The sequence below is a fragment of the Hypanus sabinus genome, chromosome 2 (genome assembly GCF_030144855.1).
Source record: "Hypanus sabinus isolate sHypSab1 chromosome 2, sHypSab1.hap1, whole genome shotgun sequence".
Taxonomy (NCBI): domain Eukaryota; kingdom Metazoa; phylum Chordata; class Chondrichthyes; order Myliobatiformes; family Dasyatidae; genus Hypanus; species Hypanus sabinus.
In genome coordinates, this window is record NC_082707.1 from 204,728,707 (window position 1) to 204,755,130 (window position 26,424).

Consider the following 26,424-nt stretch of genomic DNA (forward strand, 5'->3'; position numbering starts at 1 on the left):
ACCCCAAGGTTAGACCCAGTGAATAGTGACAGAACAGTTTCAAGTCAGAATGCTGTGCAACTCAGAGGGGATCCTGCAGAAGGTGAGGTTCTAACATAGCAGCTTCCCTTTTCCTTGTTAGTGATAGAGGCCACAGATTTGGATGGTGTTGTTGGAGCACCAACTGCAGTGAGCTTTGTAGCTATCTCAGATGCCACAGTGTGCTGGCAGTAGAGAAAATGGAGAATTAGGTTGTAGATCGGGTGCCTATTAAATGGGATGTGTTGCCCTTCATGTCCCTGTCGGCCTTGACCTAAAGGTGGAAAGAATTGTGTTGCAAAATGGAGTAGGTTCGAGCATCTGTAAGTCAGGGTAGTAAATAGTGAAAAATTACAGAGTTGGGGGTGGGTGAGGTGAAGGAAGGAAAGAAAGGAAGAAGGGGTAGTAATTGTTGCAGAGGGATGCAGCATGAAATTTGCAGGCTGCACTGCAAAAATCATAGCAGTTGGAAAGGAGTTGAAATGAGTGATGCAAAATAGAACAAAATCATATTTGCATATTAGTATGCTTACCTTAGCTGTCCTGGTGAGGTCATTTAATTTTAGAGCATTATAACCACATCACCTTCAGCACTCCTTTGTACTGACTGATATTTCCATCTTTGCCTACTCTGACGAAGCACCTTCCCGTTGGATAGTACCGCTATCGTCCTGTTACTACAGTTCATGGACCCTTTTGAACTCCTCAGCTTTGTACAGATACTGCCTGCAACAGGCAAGCGCCACCTCTGTAGCAGGGAAGCTCTTCCTGCCAGGTAATCTCCGGCTCCAAGTCTGAAGTGTCCGGGAAACCACAGCTCGTCTGGGGCAGAAGACAATCTTGCCTCTGAAGGTCCACGAAGAAACAGCCCATATCTTTAATCCCCAAACTTCGTTTTTTTTGTTCCCTTTTGTGTGTAAAAAAAACCAAAACGCGTTCTTCCTGATCGAAGAGACGTGGCGTTGTCTGCAACCTCAGCCTGGTTGGAGGTTGTGCCTCAACAGCTTTGAGACCGGAGGCTTCAAGCAACGAAAGGCGATTTGCGGGAGTCTGTGCCCCACAGTCTGAACTCCAGCCACGGCGTGACCTTGGTAGCAGTGACACTGGTGACAGGTTATTTAAGGACCACCCAGCAACCAAATACTTCAGCTTTTTCTTGGCGTCAGAGAGATTCTCGGGATTTAAAGAGTCCAGTGGGGGGAAAAGAGAGATTAAAGCTCCATTTGTAACTCTTTCGATTCCCGCAGTTTTCACACACTGGCTCGCCGAGTAACCCCAGCAAAAGAGGGGGTGTCTCCAACTACTCTTCACTGCGTTCCGCTGTTAACATGGGCGCTCCGGCTCAGCACCACGGAACGCTGAGCGTTCAACATCATTAGCGAAAAGGTAATGCACGAACATAGCGGAACTGCCAACCAGGTGTTCATTTATTGAAAAGGAAACATTGAAAGAGGGCAGGGGAGGTGGAGAAACCATTTTCACAATCAAAAGTGCCTTCAGCACTCCACACATAATTCACCAACATCCTCGATTGTGGAATGGGGAGGGGGGGGGGTAGCAACAGTCCTTCCCCAACCTTCCTGTTAAATGTGCGTGTCCTCTCATAGACTCGTCCCATCTGCGTATTGAGTCCCCCCCCCCAAAAAAAAGTATTTTATTTCTCTGTGCAGCCCTGTGTGTGTGTGTTTAGTTGGTGAGATTGAAATCGTTACGAAAGCGGTTGTCTGTAACGCCTCCCATTCGCGCCAGTTGAGTGCACGGTGAGAGCCCGCGTTCTGTACTGCACTGCCACCTCGCTATAACCCACCGCATCTGCTGCCGCGGAACCCCGGCCGCCCGGATCACTTGTCAGCGCTGCGCACACGTTAACCCTAGCGCTGCCCTGCTGCCCCGATTCCTGTTTAAAACACAGACATCCCACCCGCCCCCCTCCCCTTTCTGGCTTGCTCGCCGTCGTGTCGGAGGACAGATGTTTCCCCGATTTCAACACTAACTTGAGGCGAAGATTCACGGTGCTTCACGGCGGGGATCTGTCTGGAGAACCATTGAGATCTTCATTCGACTGGAGCAACTCGCGAGTTTATAACTTCGGATGATGCAAGATTTTGATAAACTGTTCGCAGAAGAGCTTCCTTAAAACTTGCCGCAAATTCTGTAATGAGATGCATTCAATTCTCCGCAGTTTTGACGACTAATTCGCCTTTTGCTGGGATTTTTAAAACATTGAGTACAATCCGTTCGGCGTGCAAGGTAGAACTATTAGAATCTTTTTCGCTTAACTGCACTCTCTGCTCTCCAGGGAGGAATTATTATGGAGAAAGCACAGGACTGGGACTAAATCGACCCCCTGTGCTATCATTATGGTCAGAAATTTGTGGAGAAAACTGTTCGATATTTCCCTCTTGTGCGCGTCCATCTTTCGGGCGCATGCAGTTAGTGTAGCCCAGACATGTCTCTTGCAAAAAAATCGCAGCTAAAATGTTTGGTTCGATCGCAATTAATTGTCTCCGCAAAGGTTTGAACAGATTGATGACTCGGCTGCGGTGGAGTCGGTGTAAAACATCTCTGTCTCTCTCCCCCCCTTTCTCGTTCTCTCTCCCTCTCTCTTTCGCTCTCCCTCTCTCCCTCCCTCCCTCCCTCTCTCTTTCGCTCGCTCCCTCTTCCTCTCTCTCTCGTTTGCTCTCCCTCTCCCTCCCTCCCTCTGTTGAATGATCAGCGATTGACAAAAAAAAGGGAAATCAATCGTCCAATTCATTAGGAACTTTCTTTTGATGTTACCGTTTAATAGTTTGGATTGTTTAATAGTTCAGGGAGTGTCAGATAGTCTCTGACTGCCGATGAAGGTTTGCGCCAAGTGTTGTTTAAAAAAAAATCCGAACGGCTGAAGGCAGATTTTAAATAGTTCCAACAGCTATTTGACTGCAAGGGATTATATGTTTCTGTCCGGGCTCAAGGTCAGTAAAATGAAAGGGGGGGGGGGGTTGATAAAATATCAGCCAGAGTGCATCATTTATCGAACAATTCCACAGTTTGTCAGAGGGGTTCTGAGGAGTCGGGCATTCGCTCCTGCGAGGGGAAGCGGCGCCGCCGGAGCTAAGGCTTCCTCACATGAGGGAGAGAGAAAGAGAGAGAGAGAGAGGTGGGAGGGTCTGTGTGAGAGAGGGAGATCGCTGTCAGCTGAATTCATTACTGTAAACATCTCCCATGGGTTTTAAAAGGGAAAGGGAAGACTTACATTAGCAATAAACAGCCTGATCAGACGCATTATTACTGGCATTTCGCTGTATGCGCCAGCACTACAGGCTGGGGGTACCGAAAGGGTAATAAGTGGCTGTAGCCTTTTTTTTGTGTTGTTGCCTAACGTATAAATCCTCTCATCTCTAGAAGCGGCACCAGAGCAGAGGCTGCACTTGAGGGGCTCCGGAGAGAGAGAGAGAGGGGAGTGTTGAAGCATGGTCAGACAGGGAAAGCGGAACCCGCCGCTGGGCTGAGCGTGGACGCTGTTCACTAATGCTGGCAGCCCGAGTGGAGACCAAGTCAGCCTACACCAACTACTGGGACTGCGCGGCTCCGTCTAAAGCACGAATAGCCATCAAAAATCGCGAGGAACTAGAGCCAGTGGATGATGATCCTGACAGAATGTGAAGGTGGTTGTAATTTAATTTACCGTTTCGTTGTTTATTTAAAAAAACTGATCGAATTTTATAATGCATATTCATTTGATTTTTTTTCTTTAATTCACTAGTACTAAATTCAGCCACTAGTGATAATCCAGTCAATTACTGCTTATTCCTTAGCCGGTATCTGGGCTGCTTCTTGCTGCTGCACTCTCTCACGCTCTACCTCTCCTATACGAGATTTTTAATAGTCTTGTTTTATTAACTGGCGTGGAGTAAGCTGAAGGTAGTTAACGATATACTGACAGCCCATAGATTTGTCCAGCAGAGGCAGCCCTAGGTTTGAAAAAAAAATGCAGCTCAAAGAGTGTGTGAATCCCAATGAACTGCTCATTTATTCCTTGTGTTTGTATGTGTTTTTGTTTTAATTGTATAGGATTCTAGATGCCCACGGACACGGCTTCCTGACTTGGAACGGCAGTGTGTGACGAAGGGAGTCCAGATTTAATAAACCCACCCAACACTGCTAGGCTGCGTGCATGCATGTATATGTGCAATTTCCAATTGCCAATCACCGGGGAAAGCAGTATGTGATGTGCTTTAGTTATCACCGAGTGTCCTGCTTTAGATGGCAGAATTTGCAGGGACCGACTCCACTTAACAAATTGCTGCTCTCACAACTGAAGCAAAGGAGAAAGTGCCCACCAGGATTATTCTCACCAGGCACATATACAGTCTCTGCTCCTCAGCGTCTGGATGAAGCCAATACCAGCTTTACAATAACTGGAGCTGCCTCTGGCTTTGAGGATTTTTTAACAGCCTGCTGTTTTGCAATTAGAATTCCTTAATGGTTAGAGTGATGGGAGTGTCACAGACCAGAGTCTGTTTCAAGGACCGGAGTACTTTATTGTATTTATGGACTATGTTTCTATTGGGACTGTACACACAGATAACTTGGGCGGAATTCTGTCCTTCAGAGTGTCGTTGCGACAAGAAATTTGTTTACTGCAATGACCGTGAATTGACATCAGTGCCTTCTGGGATACCAGAGGGGGCCAGTATTCTCTACCTCCAAAACAATGTCATCAACAATGCTGGATTTCCACTTGACTTGCGAAATGTGCTCTCTGTTCAGACCGTATACCTCTACGGCAATGAACTGGACGAGTTCCCTGTGAATCTACCAAAAAACGTGAAGGAGCTGCACCTGCAGGAGAATAACATCCAGACGGTCTCCAGGGAGGCTCTCAGCCAACTGCAGAACCTTGAAAAGCTTCACCTGGATGACAACTCCATCTCAACCGTTGGCATTGAGGACAATGCCTTCCGAGAAGCTACTAACCTTAAGCTCCTGTTCTTGTCCAGGAACCACCTGAGCAGTGTGCCGGTGGGGCTGCCACTGGGACTGGAAGAATTACGGCTGGACGAGAACAGGATCTCCACTGTGTCGGAGCTGGCATTTCAGAACTTGACTCTCCTTCAACGCCTGGTGTTGGATGGGAACCTCCTGGCCAACAAGGGCATTGCCGAGGGAGCCTTGAGACAACTGGTGCAGCTGACTGAGCTCTCGATGGTGCGGAACTCCCTGACCCGCCCACCAGCGAACCTCCCTGGTGGCCGACTGGTGAAGCTGAATTTGCAGGACAACCAGATCAGTCAGATCCCGGTCACCGCCTTCAGGCAACTGAAGCGGCTCGAGAGGCTGGACCTTTCCAACAACCAGCTCCGGATGCTGGCAAAAGGAGCATTTGATGGCATGACCAGCTTGAAACAAATTCTGTTGAGGAATAATCCGTGGTATTGCGACTGCAATATAAAATGGGTGACCAAATGGCTGCAGTCCCTTTCTTTTTCCATCAATGTGCGTGGCTTGATGTGCCAGGGGCCCGACAAGGTCAGGGGCATGGCTATACGAGATCTGAATATGAATCTGGTGTCCTGCCCCATTTCTACAACTGCTCCCAAAGTCATCCGCGTATCCCCTGCCCCCTCGCCATCAGCCTCACCCACGGTCTTTTCTACTGTTCTGACTCCTGCTGCAAACGCTTCCATTTGGCCCTTCTCAGCTGGCTCAAGCCCACCTGCGCCCGGCGGCGATGACGAATTCACGGACTCTCCCCCGGTAGGTCCGCTGCGGCTTGCCGTTCGGTTTGTGAACGACACGTGCATCCGGATCAGTTGGCTGGCTGACTTCACGGTGACCAAGTACCGGGTCACGTGGGTGAAACTGGGCCACAGTTTGGTAGGCGGCATTGTGCACGAGAGGGTAGTCAGCGGGGACACCAAGCAGCTGAGCCTGCAGAACCTGGAGCCCAGGTCCACCTACAGGATCTGCATGGCCCTGCTGGACGCCTCGAACAACTTTTACCCCGAGGATGATACAGTTTGCTCAGAGGCCACAACCAAGCCGCCGTCTTTTAACACAAACCTGCCCTCCAGCCCCGAGCAGGCCACCCAGCAGGAACTGAGCTCCCCGCTGTTGCTGGCAGGGCTGATAGGGGGCGCAGTGCTCATCATACTGGTCGCCCTGCTGGGCGTCTTCTGCTGGCACATGCACAAAAAGGGGAAGTACGACTCACACTCGTGGAAGTACAATCGTGGCCGCAGGAAAGACGACTACTGTGAGGCCGGGACCAAAAAGGACAACACCATTCTCGAAATGACTGAGACCAGTTTTCATATAGTCTCATTAAATAATGAACACATGTTGAAGGAGGATTTTAGACTGCAGTCAATATATCCTCCAAATGGGGCTATTAGTTACACAGACTGCCACACCAGAAGCAACAGCAGATTCTGTACTAGTGGGGCTCCAGATTTGGAACAATGTCACACATGACCCTGCAGTCTGAGACCCCCCCAACTTATAGGACTTTTAGAATATATTTGTGAATTATTGTCCAGACAGATTGTGTCTGCCAACTGTGTAATTTATACAGTGTAAAAAAATTGCTATCTTTTCTATTACAAAAATTAAGTAGCAACAATTTTGTAAAGCAGTCATGTGATTTAAAAAAAAGAGATTAAGTATGCTGTATAGTTGTTGCTGTACAATCAAGGCCTATGTTCATAAATGTAATTTTTTAAACCCCCATATGTTAGCATTTAAAGACATAGTTTCTGAAATAGGGTCAAAACATCTGCACAGTCATCCTGGGGACTGAATCTGGAAAACTAATATAGATTGATGGGTAACAGGACCTTTTGTCCCCTTCCTCACCCTCATCTTCCATGTTTTCTCATCTTCTTGCCCTACAGGGATTTATCTCTTGGCATGGTAGATTTTTTTGTGGGGCTTATCACCGTCAACTCAAGGCTTCCCTTCCCTTACGTCTCCTGTAGCTTCAGTCAGATCACTGTATGAATCTGAACCCACAGACAGCATTGAGAGCTGAGCCTGACATTCTCCTACTCTCCAGCAGAGGTCACTGCCTACAAATCCGAGGAAGTAGTTCCAGACTTCATTGTGCCCCAACACCTTTAGCCCAGGGATAATGCATCATTTCGAGCATCCCAATCAATGGCCCTGTTAATTCAACCGAGGCTGAAAGTTCAATGTGAACTATATACATTTGATGACTGAAATCCAAATCCAGCAAGCTGTTCCTGTACCTTAATCCAATGCTTTAACTGGATCTTCAGTACTTCTAAAATACTATATAATGTCAATTTGTGCTTAGTAGTGATAAAAATATTTGATAAACATTTATTTTAATTAATCCCCTTACCTATTTTGGATTTGTATGTGGCTCCAGAGAGACAACAACTCAGTAGCGTAGTAAGTAGTGTGACGCTGCTTCAGTTCAGGGTGTTTGAGTTCAGAGTTCAATTCCGGAGTCCTCTGTAAGAAAGTTTGTATATTCTTCCTGTGAGGGTGTAGATTTCCTCTGGGTGCTCTTGATTTTCTCCCACGGTCTAAATACCAGTTAGTAGGTTAATTGGTCATTGTAAATTGTCCTGTGATTAGGCTAGGGTTAAATGGGTGAGTTGCTGGGCAGCGCAGCTCGTTGGACTGAAAGGGCCTGTTCCGCGCTGTATCTTTAAATAAATAAAATAAAATAAATTAAAAATTGATTATTAATTGTTCACTGTTCCATGAGCCGGGGCAATTAAAGAGAGGCTTTAAAAACTGTCCTTGCTGGCAATGCCCACATTCTGTCAAATGAACAAAATTGCTGTAATTAGATTTCCCCAACACTAATTACACCTGTCAGTACAAGAGCAAGATAGTTTCATAATAATAAGGATAACATTCACTTGGAAAGCTTCTGTTGCAACATCAGCTTAGAGCACAGCCTTTGATTAGCAAAATAAAGGTGTCTTTATTCTCCAACAATGAGATAATTAATTCAATGAGGGTACACTCCTCCTTGCCAATGTTAAAACTTCGCAGACTTTCCGTGTGACTAGGCAGTTTTTAAGAACACATTTTTTTCTAAAAAGTACAGCTAATGGTATTTTAATCTAAGCTATCTTTCCATGGCAACCATAAAGAATTTGAATCTCAGGTAGGTATCTGAGAAATTGATCACGTAGGAAGATCAAAATTGTCATAACATTAATTGAGCAGAATTTTGTGGCATACACAAGTAATATGAAACATTTACAGTCATTCCATTAAAACTGAAGCTGTTTTTTTATATCTTTCCCAATAGCTGTACAGATGAGCAAACCACAATCATGACACGTAATTCCTTTTTTAAATAGATATCCAGCTGTATGTTGGGACAATGGACTGAAAGTTCAGCTACCTTACCCTTTCACAAAACTAGCACCATTTTACCATCCCTGATGTTTTATAGGGCAACGTAGCATTTGCAACTAATGAATTGTATCCAGGTCTTTTAGGTAGGTTGGTCTGTCACTAGAACTTTACTTTCTGCTCCCCTCTGCCCTTTGTGTCGTGAGAAGGATGGCCCGTTCCTTGGCAGCTGCCCCTCCTACCCTCATCCCAAAGCTCCTTGGTTGTGACCGCCCCACCCATTGAGTGAGTTGAACACATATGTGAGCAGAACCCCCCCCCCCAACCCATCCCCCGAGGGGAGGGTGTAAGTTACTTAATGGCATGACTGAGATATGCATAAGCACAATCTTGCCCGTGTACCATTCCATGACATCGCCAGTTGTCCAGTTTATCAATGGATAACTTCCAGATTTATATAAGGGGCACGTCGCTAATTGAAGGACGAGACTCCATTTTAGAGCAAAGAACACTGCACTAACAGTATTCTATATTGTTAGAGATAGGTAAATATTCACACAGTACTTTATCCTGGATGTGCTGATGTTACTGACAACTGAAGGGTTAGCTGTTCACTAAACCTCTGGATGATTATGGTTTAATCGATTCAATTCGATTAATCCAAACACAGATGATGAGCCCACTGAGATATTTATTCTTTCCAGCCTCCACTTGGTAACTAACAGCTCTGACGCTGAGCCAGTGTTTTGGAATAAGCAATACTGGTTAACCTGGCACTAAATTTACAAACAGCGTAATGATAATCCAGATTTTTTTAAAAGAAAATGTCTACAGCAAGAATGCTGAAAAATCACACAAGATCAATCACAACTTTTGTAATGCAGATGTCCTCTCATGTTTGTGTAGATGACAATGTCAAAATATTAGATTTTGTTCTCCTTTTGTTCCTAATTTTCCATTGTGCAAGGAACCAAAGTTCATAATCTTGCACCGTCTTGGTGTATCATGTATGTGCCTTGAATTTTAATCATAAGTGTTAAAGTACTTCAAATTGATTCATTTCCACTCCTGTTTCCTTATTTTGCAGAGCATGTATGAATACTTGGGTATTGTGGTTAAGTAACGTAATCCCAATACCTGATTAATCATCCATAAATATGAGTTCAAATCTCACCAAGAGCAAGGGTTTTGAATTTGGTTAATAATTGTGAATTTTGATAAAAGTAGCCAGTGTTGGTGGTTGTAAAATGATTATCTTGTAAACTACCAGATTTGGTTCACCAATTCCCTTAAAATGAGGTAATATTCCATTTAAGCTGGTGCAACCTAGATATGAATCCAGACTCAGCAACAATCTAGTTGATTCTTAAATACCCTCTGAGGTTGACCATTCGGATAAGCTAACTCAGTCCTACCATAACACAGAAGTGAGTGTAACGCTATTACAGCTTGGGACGTTAGAGTTTGGAGTTCAATCCCCACATCCTCTGAAAGGAGTTTATGCGTCCTCTTTGTGTAATGCGTGGGTTTCCTCTGGGTGCTCTGGTTTCCTCCCACAGTCCAAAGACGTACCAGTTAATAGGTTAATTGGTCATTGTAAACTCTTCTATGTTTGTGCTAAGTTTAAATTAATGGGTTGCTGGTGATATAGCTCAAAGGGCCCGAAGGGCCTATTCCACACTGTAACTTTAAATAAAATAAGTAAAAAATAAATAGTTTCTAAATGATAGAAGGTGGCACTTCATCAAGAGTAACAATGGATGCCGGACTTGCTGGAAAGACCAAGTTATTGAAAGATGAAAAAGGTATAAAATAAAGAAACAATACATTTACAACACCAAAATCAGCTATAGAAGTTAAATATTTAATAAAATTCATGTGAATCATGTTTTTTTTCGTAAAGATGATTCTGTTACCTTTGTGTTTATGCAGCATTTGAATTCTTGTTATGAATTGTAACTGGAGCGATAATGACCCTTCTTTAGTGAAATAACAACTGCTTTTTAACCACTTTAATATACTACTAGAAGCAAAGGACTGAAAGGATTGTGCTTTTTTACAAGAGCAAATATTGTTTCTTTTTTGTCATAATTTAATCAAATCCAGTGGCCAAGCAATTTGTGAAAGTAAGCATTTTTGTGGGACAACACAAAACAACCTCTGAGATGGTTAAATATACCCGTTTAAAAATACTGTGGATTTGTTGAATTGGACATTGTTACTTTATACAGTGCAGTTACATTATTTCCATCCAACATACAAATACCAATTGATTACAATTAACGAGCGATTAATCCTTATTTTCTAACTGATCAAATGCACAGCTGGCTTTTTTATTTTTTTACGTAGCTGCTTCAGGGCCAATGTTGTAATAAAGATAAATCCTTTCAAAAATATTTTTTCTACTGCAAAGGCGAATTTAAGAGAAAGAGAAAAAAAATCTTTTTTTTAAAAGACTGGGTGAAAAAATACCTTTCTCAACCATGGTGTGTTAAAGGGAGCAAGGCCACTTGTGCTCAGTTTTCCTGTTTAGCCTTATCTAGATAAGAAAATCTCACATTGAAAGTGCAACAGTACATTTTATGTTTTGTATATATTTTTGTCTTGTTGAGGTGGGAAAAAGGAAATCTCTTGCTTTATATATAAAATAGCAACTTGATGTAACTTATAATAATGCACAGGTTTACTTGTTCTACTGACAGGTTGCCGCTTTCAGAGATACTGTGTACCTCACTTGCGTACTCCTTACTTCCAACAATCTCTCTGTATTTCTAAATCATTGTTTGAAGGATGTCCATAACCAAAATACAAAATAAAGTATGGTCACAACGTATAGAGCACTGGTATGAAACAACTTTGACTTATTCACAATAAAAGGAAGACAATGTTTGGGTAAAGCTCGTGAATTGTCATTCATAGTCACTTGGAATCTAGTGAGCCTACTGCACCCAGGATACCTTAAGCAAAGAAGGGCATTCGGTTGTACTTTGTGTGTCAGTATAAAGAGACATTAGAACTGTCATCGTTACAATGATCCATAAAGAGGTAGTAATCCAACACAGGAGATTCTGCCGATGCTGAAAATCCAGAGCAACACACACAAGATGCTGGAGGACTCAGCAGGTCAGGCAGCATCTATAGCAATGGATAAACAGTCATTGTTTCAGGCTGAGACTCTTCATCAAGAAACATAGAAAACCTACAGCATAATCAAGGCCCTTCGGCCCACAATGCTGTGCTGAACATGTACCTACTTTAGATAATATCTGGGGTTACCCATAGCTCTCTATTTTTCTAAGCTCCATGGAGCTATCCAGGAGTTTCTTAAAAGACCCTATTGTATCTGCCTTCACCACCGTTGCCAGCAGCCTATTCCATGCAATCACCACTCTCTGAGTAAAAAACTTACCCCGACATCTCCTTTGTACCTACTTCCAAGCACCCTAAAACTGTGCCCTCTTGTGTTAACCATTTCAGCCCTGGGAAAAAGCCTTTGACTATTCACACAATCAATGCCTCTCATCATCTTATACACCTCTATCAGGTCACCTCTCATCCTCTGTCGCTCCAAGGAGAAAAGGCCAATTTCACTCAACCCATTCTCAGAAGGCATGCTCCCCAATCCAGGCAACATCCTTGTAAATCTCCTCTGCACCCCTTCTATGGTTTCCATATCTTTCCTATAGTGAGGCAACCAGAACTGAGCACAGTACTCCAAGTGGGGTCTGACCAGGGTTCTATAGAGTTGTAGGACGTAAGACTGGAAAGGAAGAGGGCAGAAGCCAGATTAAAGCTCAAAGTACATTTATTATCAAAGTATGTAAACTATATGCAACTTTGAGATTTGTCTCCTTACAGGCAGCTTCAAGACAAAGCAAACTATTAGAACCCATTAAAAAACAGTAACCATCAAGCATACAATTTGCAGGGAAGAAACAAATTATGCAAACAATAAAAATAAGCAAATAACATTCAGAACTGCAGCTCACAAAAATGGATCCACAGCCACAAAGCCAGTCACCACTGCAGCTGATTCAGGAGCCCAGCAGCTGCAGGCCACAGCCTCAATTCAGTGCAAAGATGAGTAAACCTCGTGCAGCAGCGAGCTGAACTGGCCTGACCAGCCCCAACACTCTGACCTTTCAAAAGTCTCTTGGTATTCTGCAGAAACCCGGAAATCCAGAATAACGCACACAAAATGGTGGAGGAACTCACCATCTACGGATATAACAAAAGAGTTGGCGTTTTGGGCCAATGAAAAGTTTTGGCCTGAAACATTGACTTCTTATTCCTTTCCATTGATGCTGCCTGACTTGCTGAGTTTCTCCAGCATTTACTGTATGTTCCAGTTTAAAACACTTTTTTCAACAGAGGGCATATACAGTAAAAGAAGCGTATTTTTATATTTGCTTATTATCCAAAGATGGGATTGCATTGATACTGTGTTAATCTGCTGTCCTTTGAATATTTTTGTATTGTGCTTCATGGACTGTGATACCAATTGTATGAAGAACCTCGTCTTCTGAATGTAAGAAGCATTACCTGTACTGATAGAGCTTTGGTCTTTCATGGGCCTTCTGAGCCACTCTGGCATTACAAATTCACCTTTGGCACTTGCCTGCTGTACTCCTACAAAAAGTAGTGGACATGGCCCAGTCTGTAACAGGTAAGGCCCGATCCACCTTTGAGCACACTTACACAAAGCAGTACCCATTAACAGGGAACACCCACCACACAGGCCATGATCTCTTCTCAATGCTGCCATCAGGAAGAAGGTATAGGAGCCTCAAGACACACACTACCAGGTTCAGGGACAGTTATTACCCCTCAGCCATCAGGCTCTTCAAACAGTGGGGATAACTCTCTCAGCTTCACTTGCCCCATCACTGAAATGTTCCCACAACCAATGGATTCACTTTCAAGGGCTCTTTATCTAATGTTCCCAATATCTATTGCTTATTTATTTATTATTAATATTTCTTTTTGCACAGTTTGTTGTCTTCTGCAGGCTGGTTGGATATCGAAGTTGGGTGGTCTTCCATTGATTTTGTTATGGTTATTACTCTACAGATGTATTGAGTATGCCCTCAAGAAAATGAATCTTAGGGTTGTATATGGTGACATATATGTATTTTAATAATAAATTTACTTTGAATTTTTTTACCACTGGCAAATCCCTATTCACTCTCGCCAGGACAGGAGAAATCAATGTGCCAAGCTGTCTTTCTCTGAGAAGCCCCTTATTTAATTAGGAGAGCCATAAATGCATTTCCTCCAAGCCCTGGCCTTCGCCTTCGTCTCCCCAAATATGGCTCAACTGCACTGTCTGGAACAAAGTACTTTTCAGCGAGTCAGGAAATCCTTGTGAGCTCTAAACTCTGACTTCTCACCTTGACATCAGTGGCAGGACCAGCCTCTCCAAGTCCAAATGTTGTCTTTTCTTGGAGCAATTCTCCACAGCTCACCAGGTCACATCCTTCAGCCACAGCAGCTAAATTATTAACAGCAAAAAGCAAAATACTGCAGTTGCTTGAAATCTGAAAGAATAACAGAAAATGCTGGAAATATTCGGGCATCATCAGCGGAGAAAGAAAGGGTATTAACATTTCAGCCCATAAGCTTCCATCTGCCAACGGATGATGCAGCATAAGGGAGACACGAGAGAGCGCAGATGCTGGAATCTGGAGCCACAAGCAAGTGTTGAAGAAATTCAGCAGGTCGAGCAACATCTAGTCATAGAGTCATAGAAAAGTACAGCATAGAAGCAGGCCCTTTGACCCATCGAATCCATGCTGAGCCATTTAAGCTACCTACTGTAATCGACCTGCACCGTGACCATAGCTCTCATACCCTTGCTTTCCACATACACATACAAACTTCTCTTGCATTTTGAAATCAAGCTCACATACACCACTTCCACTGGCAGCTCGTTCCACACTCTCATGACCCACTGAGTGCAGATGTTTTCCCTCAAGTTCCCCTTGAATATTTCACCTTTCACCCTTAATCTATGACCTCTGGTTGTAGTCCCACCCAATCTCAGTGGAAAAAGCCTGTTTGCATTTACCCTGTGTATACCCCTCATAAGTTTGTATACCTTATCAAGCCTCCTCTCAATCTGTTATATTCCATGGGTTAAAGTCCCAACCTGTTCAATTTTTCCATAAAACTCAGGTCCTCCAGACTCGCCAACATCTCTGTACTTTGTCTTTCTTTTTCTCCAGAATTTTCTCTGCGGTTGAGAAGATTCCGAGCACTGAGAAAAGGAACTCCATCTTCAAACAGCTTTAAATGACCAGAATCAGGTTTAATATCACTGGCATATGTCATGAGATTTGTTGTCTTTTAGCAGCTGTACGTTACAGTACATAGTTTTTAAAAACTATAAATTATAGGAAGAAATATATTAAAAACAAATAAGTTCTGCAACAGAGACAGCAAGCAAAAAATGTTGAGGCAGGGTACTTGGGTTCATTGCCCATTCCAAAATGAACCCATTTATTTACCTGAATTCTTGGCATTGTTTAAATTCTCTGCACAGTGGGTGTTTGACGGTTTTCTCCTTTTTATTGGGGGTTCTTTTGGGTTTCTCTGTTTTGTGGCTGCCTGTAAGGAGACAAATCTCAAGGCTGTATACATACCTTGATGATAAATGTACTTTGAACTTTGATGGTGGAGGAGAAAAAGCTGTTGATTAGGTGTCTTCAGTCTCCCATACCCCCTCCTAGATGGTAGCAATGATTGAGATAGTGCCCATTTTTATGTACACATCACCAAACTTTCCTCCTGGCACATTCCCATTAGGGAGAAATGGAATTGTTGATGTTTTGGTTTGAAATCTTGCATGAGAAATAGCCTGGGGTGTTTCCTTTAACATTTAATGGTCAGATATTGGGGTGTCACAGTACCGTTGGTTAGCATAACAGCTTACAGTGCCAGCAAACCCGGGCTCAATTGCTGCCATTGGATGGAAGGAGCTTGTTACATTCCTCCTGTGACTGTATGGGTTTCCTCCAGTTTCTCTGCTTTCCTCCCATTGCCCATTGATGTTACGGTTGGTAGGTTAATTGGTCAATGTAAATTGTCTTCTGATTAGGCTAGGTCAATGATTTCCAACAGGGGTAGCAACTTGTCCTAAGGGTGCACTAGGGGAATTAGAAGTCATCAGAGAGTTGTTCTGGATTCTTGGTGGGGGGAGGGGTGGTAACGGTAAGCAGCACCCTAACTTGAGGCAGGAGACCTGACCAACCACGTCAACTCACTGCCATCATCAGCGTCCATCATCAATAGACATTCACAGTTTGTGTTAATTTTTTATTTTAATTTAGCCCTGTTAATGATCCTGACGACTCTGAAGGTGGTGAAGCCTTGAATTCTAATCCTGCTAAGTAACAGAAACTACAGAAAGTGTGTCAATACAATGTTACATACCTGGAGTATGGTTTTATTCAGTTCCCATCAGATTAGCAACACCCCATGTGTCTTATTTGTAATACTGTCCTGTCTAATGAAGCCATAAAACCACCAAGATTGCAGGAACACTTTTAGTAAAAGACACCCTGAAAAGGCTACTTCTGGCATTACTCAATTCCAGAAGATGAAAGAAGCATTTGAAAAATGTTGTACACTCAAGTCATTTGCCAAGAAAGCTAAAAAAGACCAGGATAGTTGTCTCATTGCTTCTTATAACATTTCTAAAATGATAGCAAAGTGTGGACAATCTCATACAATTGATGAAAGATTAATAATGCCTACTGTATCAGAAGAGCTCACCATTGTCCTTAAAATGGATACCAGTATTTTAAAATCAATTCTTCTGAGTAATAACGCTGTAGCTTTCCATATTAATGAAATCAATGAAGACATTGAGTATAAACTATGCACAGAGCCACAAAAAATAGAACTTGGGATACAATTGGCTGAGTCATCTGTGTGAGACAATGAAACATTGCAAATGGTCTATGTACAGTTTATCAAAAATGGAAAAGTTTATGAAGAAATTCTCTTTTGTAATAAGTTAAAAACAAGTATCAACGGAGAATCAATCTATGATGAGCTCAAAATGGATATTGAGGATACAAATATTCCAATTAGGAGCATGATTTTTTGTGCAGCAGCTGAAGCACCATATATGACAGATCATCATGCTGGTTTAGTGGTATTTATGAAAAAAGAAATTCCAATTCTGTTTGCAATCTATTGTGTAATTCATCGTCAACATCTCCCAGCCAAAAATCTCAGACTTTTTCAAGCATTACTGTTGTAATGTCTGCAGTCAACAAAATTAAAGCTCATCCATTAAATAGCAGAATATTTCACTAGCTATGCTAAGATAATGATGAAGAGTTTGAATGCTTACTTCTTCAACATAAAGTGTGTTGGCGGTAAAAAGGCTGCTGCTTAAAATGTTTCTTTGATCTTTTGGACAACATGGTTCAACTTTTGCTCAATATCAACAAGAAATTGGAAAACAAGATTGGACTACATGGAGATAAGGCATACATAGCTGATCTGTACGACAACATGAATGTTCTAAGTATGAAGCTACAGGGAAAGAATTTCAATTAAATCCATGCAAAAAGTGCAGTGTCCACTTTTATCAGAAAATTGGAAATATATAAGCAAAACATTGGGTGAAGAATGTTTTCACAGTTTCCCTGCATGGAAAGCATGACACTCTCAGATCACAAACGGTGATCTGCAAGAGTACTGCTTATAGGCATTGAGAAGGATTTTCAGAGTCGATTCAAGGATTTGAAGATCTGGAAATCCCAGACTGGGTAATTAACCCATTTCTTTGCAAGATGGAAGCACAGGAAGAGAGAAAAAATGCTTTTCAAAAATGTCAACTTTTGTGATATGTAGCTACACCGTCACGATAGACAAGTTTTTACGCTATGGGGACATTGGAAAGTATATTGTCCCTAAGAGAGGCATTGACAAACATGAAGGTGCTTTGGGGGGGGGGGGGGTGTTGGGGCTAAAAAAAGTTTGAGAAACATTGGGCTATGGTTAAATTAGGAGATTGTTAGGAAGTGCGGCTTAAAGGGCCAGAAGGGCTTGTTCCACACCTTATCTCAATCAATAAATAACTAAACAATGCTGTAAGCTTGTGTTTGCTCAGGGTGCCCCAGTTCTCCCCCAATCTCCACATTCCAAATATGTACTGGTTAGTAGGTCCATTTGGTCATGTAGGAGTAATTTGGCAGCGTGGGTTCGTTGGGCCGGAAAGGCCTGTTACCATGCTGTAGCTCTAAATAAAATAAATAAATCTATTTCGAGTGAATATAAATCATATGTTGCTTTCCCTTTCGTTTATGTAACATTATTTTAAACAATGACTACAGTTAAGGAAGACAGCTTGCCCATTGAATCTATGTTGTACTTGGGATGATCTACAGAGATTGCAGCCTGTCTAAACTAGTTCCTGTCACAAACACCGCCCACAATAAACCCTAATCACAGCCTGTGCCTTATTGTTGGAATGCAATGGGGACACATGAGGTTGCAGATGCTGGAAATCTGAGCAACAAGTGATCTGCTGGAGGAACTCAGTGGGCCGAGCAGTATCTGGGACAGGAAAGGAAGTGTCAAAACCCTACATCGGAATTGATGCACAATTTTGACCCAAAACGTCAACAATTCCTTTCTTCCCACAGATGACATTTGACCCCATGAATTTCGCTGGTATGTCAGATGGTAGACTGAATAAACAATGATACAAAGGAAAAATGCTACAGCTCTGGAGAAAGTCCAATGCAAGATCTAAATTATTAACTCCATATCTCTCTGCATAGATGGTGTCTAAAGTATTTCCAGCACTTCTTTTTGTTAAAGCTTCACAGAATAATTCTTTTTTTGGACAGGATGTTCCAAATGAATTCAAACACCACCACATGTCAAACAAAAGAATACACAAATTAAAGCCCAGGCCAGCAGCATTATCTTTTACAATATGGGAAGCAATGGATCATTTTGCTGACATTTGGAAGATTTAAAAGGACAATTTAATTATCATTTCTGTATATTCTAATAATCTTTTCTCTCCCTTTGTCTCTGAGGATTGCTTATAATCTAACAAAGGTCACATATGATCTTCCTGATAAATTTCTTTGGGGTGCTAATTGAGTTATGTCATTTAGTTTAATCATCATTTTAATTTCCACTGCCCCCTCCAGTTGTGCTTGGATATTGTTATACAGGCAGTAAGAAGTACTTGTTCCCTCTTGTGTATCTAGTTATGGGGCTTGATGGGGTTGGTGTGGGATTCATGCTTTCTCTGATTGGGATCTTCAAAATCAAGAGAGGTTTCTGCCTGAATTTATTTCCATAACTGCTGGCTGACCTGCTGAGTTCCTCTAGTATTTTGTGCCTGTTACTTTAGATTTAAGGTCGTTTAATGTCATTTCCAGTGTAAAGGAGAATAAAATAATTGTTACTCTGCATCCATAAAAACAAAATAAGATAAAGAATACAATTATAAAAATAACAATAAATATAAGTACATTAGATAGCTTTGATAATAGATTGAGTGTTTGTCCATTAGGTGACACAAGTCACAGGAGTGGCTGTACAAGTGATGATTCTGACAGAAAACTGTGAAGCAGTGCTGGTGTGAGGTGTGGGGGGTTGGATTAGTGGGTGGAAGTACTGAGCAGCGTTACTGCTTGGGAAAAGTGATCACAATCTCAAAATAGCCATCTAGTATAGAGATGAAAACATTTTTTCTTTTGCCCTGAGAGGGCCGAATCATTCGCATTATCCACCTGACAGGCCTTTAGAGACTGAGTTGCTGGGTATATTCAAGACAGACCCAGATTTTTCAGATATGAAGTGAACATCGGGGGATAATGTAGGAAGGTGGCTCTGAGGAGGGAAGTTCGCCTTGATTTCCTGAACGCAGAGCAGATGGCCTACTGTGGCTCTGTGTCCTGTGTTTTCCTCTTGTCCTTCTTCACGATGGAAGCCCCATCAGACGAGGTGGTTGTAACTAAATTACTTCTGAACTTGGTCATGTCTTGGCACGGTAGCGTAGTGGTTAGCGCAGGTGACCCCAATTCATTTCCTGCCGCTGCTTGTAAGAAGTTTGTACCTGTGAATGCTGGGGTTTTCTCTAGGTGCTTGGATTCCACTCACAGTCCAAAGACATTCCGGGTGGTAAGTTAATTGATCATTGTAAATTGTCCTGTGATTAGGCTAGGGTGAAATTTGGGGGATTGCTGGGTGGAACAGCTTGAAGGGCTGGAAGGGCCTATTCCACACTTTATCAATAAATACTCTGACATGTCCAATTCAAAAGTAATGTCTGACACTCAGGAACAGGTTCCTGCAATGTCATATGTGCTCATCCCTAAATCCAAGAACAGCCATCAATATAACACCTCCACCCTCAATTGACCAAACAATAATGCACGTCAGACTTAGTCCTATTCCAGCATAATTGATTTAGCTTCAAACTCAACCACGCTGACCGGAACTCCTGTCGGGGGTGATCCCGTTTGCCTGCTTTTGACCCATATTCCTCTGGATCTGTTCTGTTCATGTGCCCGTCCAACTGGACAAACGTAAATTATTTTCTCTTTGGAGTGTTGGAGGCTAAGGGACAACATGAAATTATAGGAGTCATGATGGGATAGGGTAGCTTAAGGCTGTGATAGCATTTAGGTGGTAATGGGAGTAAACTCCCACTACCTACTAAATTCTCCCCTTGGCGTGTGTCTCAAATAGCTTCTCACAACCAAGTCCTTCACGTGTGGCTTAGCTACTAAGCCTGGTGAAACCATTTCTACTGACAGGAGAAAGGGCAAAGGCAGGTTACTAGTGCCTGAAAACCAGTCACTTCAGGTAGATGGGGCTCGTCAGCCATGTTTGGCAGCTCACCGAGGAGAAAGAAAGCATGGACCTCAAACCTCCACTGCCCTGCAGCTATATCCACTCATTGGGAAGGTTTCAGTGGCAAACCCTAAGAAAAGTTCAAAGCTGGAGTCCTTAAGGCAGTCCTACATTGACAACTCCTCTGATGCTGCTGGTGTCAAAGTCTCTGCCATTCCTTTGGGTTCATCAGATGTGTGGAGAGAGGCAGCTTGCTACATGGGCAACGTGGCTCTCCATATTGTACTGCCCAGGCTTGCGTACCTAGACAGCTAGAACACATGGTTCTCTCTGACCAACAGAGGCCTCAGATACAAGAGAAATGGAGTCTATTGCAGCAAGTGCAGAAATGTCAAATCAAACTCATGTTTAATATCTGTGGCATATGTCAGGAAATGTGTTGTTTTGTGGAAACGGAACAGTGCAACACATGAAAAACACTATTTCAATGATTCAATGGTTACAAAAATAATTAGCAAATGGTACAAAAATTGAATAGCTAGGTAGTGTACATTGGTTCATGGACCTTTTAGAAATCTAATGGCGGAGGGAGAGAAGCTGTTACTAAGATGTTGAATGTGTGTTTTCAGGCTCCTGTACCTCCTCCGCAGTGGCACGAACGAGGAGAGGGCATGGTGCATATAGTGAGGGTCCCTCATGACATTTCTGAAGCACTGCTTTTTGAAGGTGTCCTCAGTAGCAGGGAGAGTTGATGGAGCTGCCTGAGTCTTCAGCTCTCTGCCAATTTAGGTTCTGTCATTAGAACAGGAGTTTTTAACGTTTTTATGGCATGGACCAATGCCATTAGGCAAGGTATCTGTGGATCCCAGTTTGGGACTCCTGCTTTAGAACCTCTTTACGAGGCAATGATATCCTCAGCCTGAATGTTCTCTGTCCCGTAGAATTTGCAAGTTTTTGGAAGCATACCAAATACGAAAGAGCTTAGCCTTAAGGTGAGAGGGAAATATTTAAAGGAAAAGACAAGGTAATTTTACACATCATGGTATGTATTACCAGGTGAGTTGGACAAAACAGGTACAATAGTATCAAGTAAGAGGCTTTTAAATTTATACTGTACAGTAACAGGTAGAGGTTGGTTATATGGATCATGTGAAGCAAGATGGGATTAGTTTTGATTGGCATCATGGTTGGCAGAGATATTGTGGGCTGAAAGGCCTGTTCCCACAATGCAATCTTCTATGTCTTGACCGATCAATACATTTTCCCAACGGTCCAGCATGTAAAGGAGGGAGTGTCTCAGGAGGGAGGTTTGGTGATATGTGCATAAAACAGGCATTATCCTAATCATTGCTGCCATCAAGGAGAAGTTACAGGAGCCTGAGGGCACCCAATCAACATTTCAGAAACAGCTTCTTCTTCTCCACCATCAACGTTCCAAGTTCAAAGTACATTTATTATCCAAAGTTTGTATAGATTATACAGCCTTGAGATTTGTCTCCTTACAGGCAACCATAAAACAAAGAAACCCAAAAAAAACCCTTAAAAAAGAGGATTGTCTAACACCTAAAGTGCAGAGAATAAAAAAAAAACAAATCATGCAAACAATAAAAGTGAGTATTTTTGAATGGACAATGAACCCAAGTACACTACCTCAATATTTTTTGCTTGCTGTCTCTTCTACAGAACTTATTTAATTGTTCTTAATATATTTCTTCTTATAATTGACAGTTTTTTAAAGTTATGTACTGTTGCTAAAAAAACAACAAATCTCATGACATATGCCAGTGATTTTAAACCTGATTCTGGCCATTTAAAGCTGTTTTAAGGTGGAGTTCCTTTTCCCAGAGTGCTCGGAATTTTCTCAACCTCAGAGAAAGTTCTGGAGAAAAAGTAAGACAAAGTACAGAGATGCTGGTGGGTCTGAATGACCTGAGTTTTACAGAAAGATTGAGTAGGTTGGGACTCTATTCCTTGGAACGTAAATGATTGAGAGGAGGTTTGATAGAGATATACAAAATTATAAGGGGTTGAGAGTGTGGAATGAGCTGCCAGTGCAAGTGGTGCATGTGAACTTGATTTCAACATTTAAGAAAAGTTTGATGGGTAAATGGATGGCAACTTGTATGAAGAGCTATGGTGCCGGTGTAGGTCGATGGGAGTAGGTAATTTAAATGGTTGGCATGGACTAGATGGGCCAAAGGGTCTATTTCTTTGCTGTACTTTTCTATGACCATGACTCTAATTAAGTATCTTCAAGGTTGACATTGGGGAATAAAAAGCTGGCAAAACAATGTTGAAGACAAACACTAGATCAGTCATGGTCTTATTGGTCAATCGAGCCCTTAACTGAAATATCTGCCTGAATTATTCAAAGAGGATAGCTTCAGCCATAACCTTCAGATTCATGGTTATTCAGCCAACGGTGACACTTAGATGATTTGATGTTCAATTATAGACCAAAGCATAAGCATGGAGGCACTAAACATCCCCCTTCACACTGAGAGTATGGAGATTTATCAAGCACAGCAATCACACACCAACCTGATGTCCTCTGCTGTCAGTGGGTCTAAATCCTGAAACTCTTTACTCAGCATCGCTGTGCGAGTACCTTCACGAGAAAACTGCAGTGGTTATAAAAAAAGTAGTTTGCCACTTTCTCCTCAAGGGCAATTAGGCGTGGGGGATAAATACAAATCAATGTGTGAGTCAAAACGAGAATAAAGAACTTCCATGTCTTCCCAGTTTGGAGAACATAGTTAATCAAGGTTAGTTACTTCTGATCCTCGGGCATCGGAGTTTGGAGTTCAGTTCTGCTGCTGTCTGTAAGGAGTTCGCATGCACTTCCCGTGAGCATGTGGGTTTTCACTGGCTGTCCCAGTTTCCTCCCACGGTCCAAAGCCGTACCGTTTAGAATATTCATTGGTCATTGTACATTGTCCTCTGATTAGGCTGGGTTTAAGTAAGCAGTGAGGCTTGTTGGTACAGAAGAGCCTCTTCTGCATTGTATGTCAACAAATAAAATAATAATTATTTTCCAGAAGTCATGACGTTCCAAGATATTGTGACCACTTAACTAGTGTTTTCCCAGAGATGTTCTCCCAGAAAACGCTAGGTTATTGCCCTCCACTCCACCTCCCAAACACCTTTTCCCTCAGGATCAATAAAGTATGTCTGTCTGTCTGCCTGTCTTCCTCTTCCCTGTGGTGGATATCACTGTCCACCTTGTGAGGTGGACAGTGTGAGGGTGCGAGGAACAGCTAGCACCCACGTTTACAATTGAAAGATGCTGAAGACATCAAAATGGAAAAACTCCCCTTAAACATACAGCAAATGGTTTGATGAGATTCACAAGGCAGTTTAAAGAAAGACTTTGTAATCATCTGTCAACATGCAATATTAATCTAATTATACACGCTCAAGGAGGTTCATGAGAATGATTCCAAGAATGGAAGGGTTAACTTATGAGAAGGGCTTGATGTCTCTGGAACCTTAGAAGAATGAAGGGGGATTTCACCGAAACCTCTTGAATATTGAAAGGTCTCGATAGATTGGATGCAGAGAGTATGTTTTATATAGTGGTGTATTCTAGGACCAGAGGACACAGCCTCAGAGTAAAGGAATGTCTATTTAGAATGGAGGTAGGGAGGAATCCCTTTAGCCAGATGGTGGTGAATTTGTGGAATTCAGTGCCACATGTGGCTGTGGAGGCCATTCATTCAATGTGGAGGTTAGTAGGAACTTGATTAGTAATGGCATCAACAGTTATAGGGAGGAGGCAGAAGAATGGGGTTGTGAGGGATAATAAATCAGTCATGATGGAAAGGTGGAGTAGACTTGATGGGCCGAATGACCTGCCTGTTTAGAAAATCAGCTGCTTCCTCAGCACAGAGCAATCAAAGAGGGATGATGCATTGCTAGTTATGTCGACATTCCATGATGTACCTAAAAAAATACAGAATAATAGTTAAAATATACAATGTCTGAAATACATCTTATGGAAAGGTTTGATTGATGATGAACTTCAATAAAAAAACCTATAAAAATAAATAAATTAGAATAAAAGGTTCATATTTCTTTAGTTCTCACCCTTTGCCTTACAGATGAATTAAGATCAATTATAGTTTTGAATTGTTTATTAATATGCTGTAGATTCCATTTAACTCAGCCAAGCTAAACTAAACTAAGGGTTATTGGCCATTACTAAAGGTAATGTTACATTATCTAAACATGGTTTGAAATGTTTCAGTACACAATCAGCCTTACTTTCTACATTCATCCCTTGTATGTAAGTAGATTGTTACAATACCTGGTCACTTTGGTAAAGTGAAGGCAATATAAACTCAAATGGGTTCCATTTTAATGTAATTCTTCTGAACAATAAACAAGGCAAATTACTTTTGACAATAAGCATACTTCTGTCCTGAAGAAGGTCTCAGCCTGAAAAGTTAACTGTTAGTTCATTTCCATCAGCGCTGCCTGATTTACTGAGTTCCGCCAGTATTTTGTGTGTGTTGAAATGACAATTATCTTTTCCCTGCATTACATTAAACACAAGAGAAATCAATATCAGAAGGTGTTCTTTATTGACAATATTAAAGGCCTTAGATATCCACATCAGAAAGGACAAAGGAGAGGTAGTAGATGTCACTTACATGGATTTCCAGAAAGCACTTAATAAAGTGCCACACGTGAGGCTGCTTAGTGAGGTAAAATCCTATGGCATTACAGGAAAGGTACTGGCATGGACAGAGGAATACCTGTCAGGCAGAATGCAGTGAGAGGAAATAAACAGGGCCTTTTCTGTTAGGCTGCTAGTGACTAGTGGTGTTCCTCATGGGTCAGGATTGGGACCACTACTTCTCACATTATTTGTCAATGATTTAGGTAATGGAATTGATGGCTTTGTGGCAAAGTTTGTTGATGAAATGATGATAGGTGGAGGGGTAAGTAGTGCTGAAGAAGCAATGTGATTGCAGCAGACTTAGACAGATTAGAAGAATGGGCAAAAGAAGTGGCAGATGGAATACAGTGTTGGGAAATGTACGATCCTGCATTTTAGTAAAAGGAACAATAGAGTGGGCTATTAACTAACTGTGGCGAAGATTCAAATGTTAGAAGTGCAGACTCCTGGAAGGTTAATTTACATGTTCCAGTTTGTAGTAAAGAAGGCAAATGCAATGTTGCCATTTTTTTCAAGGGGAATAGAATATGAAAGCAAAGAGATAATGCTGAGGCTTTATAAGGCACTAGTCAGGCTGTACTTGGAGTATTGTCAACAGTTTTGGAATCCATATCTCAGAAAGAATGTTTTGTCATTGGAGAGAGTCCAGAGGAAGTTCATGAGGATGATTCTGGGAATGAAGGGATTAACATATGACAGTGTTTTGCAGCTTTGGGCCTGTACTCACTGGAACCGATTGTTGAAAGGACTAGATAAGGTGGATGTGGAGAGGATGCTTCCTATGGTGGGGATAGTCAGAACTGGGGGCACAGCCTCAAAATTGAAGGGACACCTTTTAGAAGGCAGGTGTATGGGGTTAAGTGGGATCCGGGATCAGCCATGATGGAATGATGGAGCAGACTCGATGGGCTGAATGACCTAATTCTGCTCCTGTGTCTTCTGGTCTTATGGTTAAGGGATAAAACGTATCTCTCCTGAGGACAGGAATATGACTTGAACAATCTGTTATTGCAGATACACCAGGAGAGGGAAATTCATCTGCCTCGTCTTTAACTCAGGAGCAAGCAGAACAGAAGCAGTGAGTTTCCTAAACTGCAAGTGTTTCCATAGTGTTGATAATCAGAGAGGTGCCTGCCCTTCTTGCACAAAGGAGAAACATTTTGTGAGGCCTGCCCTTGCATGGTCCCCCTAGCACTCTGGTGCACCCTGGTCACTCCTCTCCTGTCCTCACAGTATCCATTTATTATGTAACAACTTGAAAGGAGTTTGATACATCTTTTTAATAGCTGCTATGAATTACAGTGGATCACAGTATGATATTATGCAGGGAAACCTAATGAATCTCTTTTGTGAACCTCATGATTACATACCTCAATCATTATCCAAATCCCCAAAAAAACCTTAAGGTGTTTGTTTTTAACAACATTAAAAATGCATTAAAGCAATTTCTCTGCTCCTTACTCTAATGTTCCATTCCTATCTTTATATGTTGGTCAATATGTCCATCGTCTTCCTAATTATTTCATGTATCTGAGCATCTCTTCCTATGTTCCCTCTGAGCGGTTGCGCAGTAA

The 26,424-nt window shown here is 42.2% G+C and overlaps 1 protein-coding gene across 6 annotated transcripts in view; it reads left to right on the forward strand.

The window, feature by feature from the left end:
* The window catches only part of si:dkey-87k14.1 (leucine-rich repeat transmembrane protein FLRT2), a 104,611-nt gene extending 93,315 nt beyond the window's left edge, over positions 1 to 11,296 (forward strand). For 4 of the 6 annotated variants that reach the window (XM_059962492.1, XM_059962470.1, XM_059962477.1 and 1 more), the window contains 2 exons: positions 3,403 to 3,665; positions 4,072 to 11,296. In XM_059962492.1, coding sequence (XP_059818475.1) covers positions 4,483 to 6,474 — 1,992 coding nt within the window. In that variant the 5' untranslated portion in view covers positions 3,403 to 3,665; positions 4,072 to 4,482 and the 3' untranslated portion in view covers positions 6,475 to 11,296. Of the gene's footprint in view, positions 1 to 1,709; positions 2,269 to 2,332; positions 2,973 to 3,402; positions 3,666 to 4,071 lie in introns of those variants that run through there. The other 2 variants (XM_059962500.1, XM_059962506.1) reach the window with 2 other exon arrangements.
* The last annotated feature ends 15,128 nt before the right edge of the window (positions 11,297 to 26,424 follow it).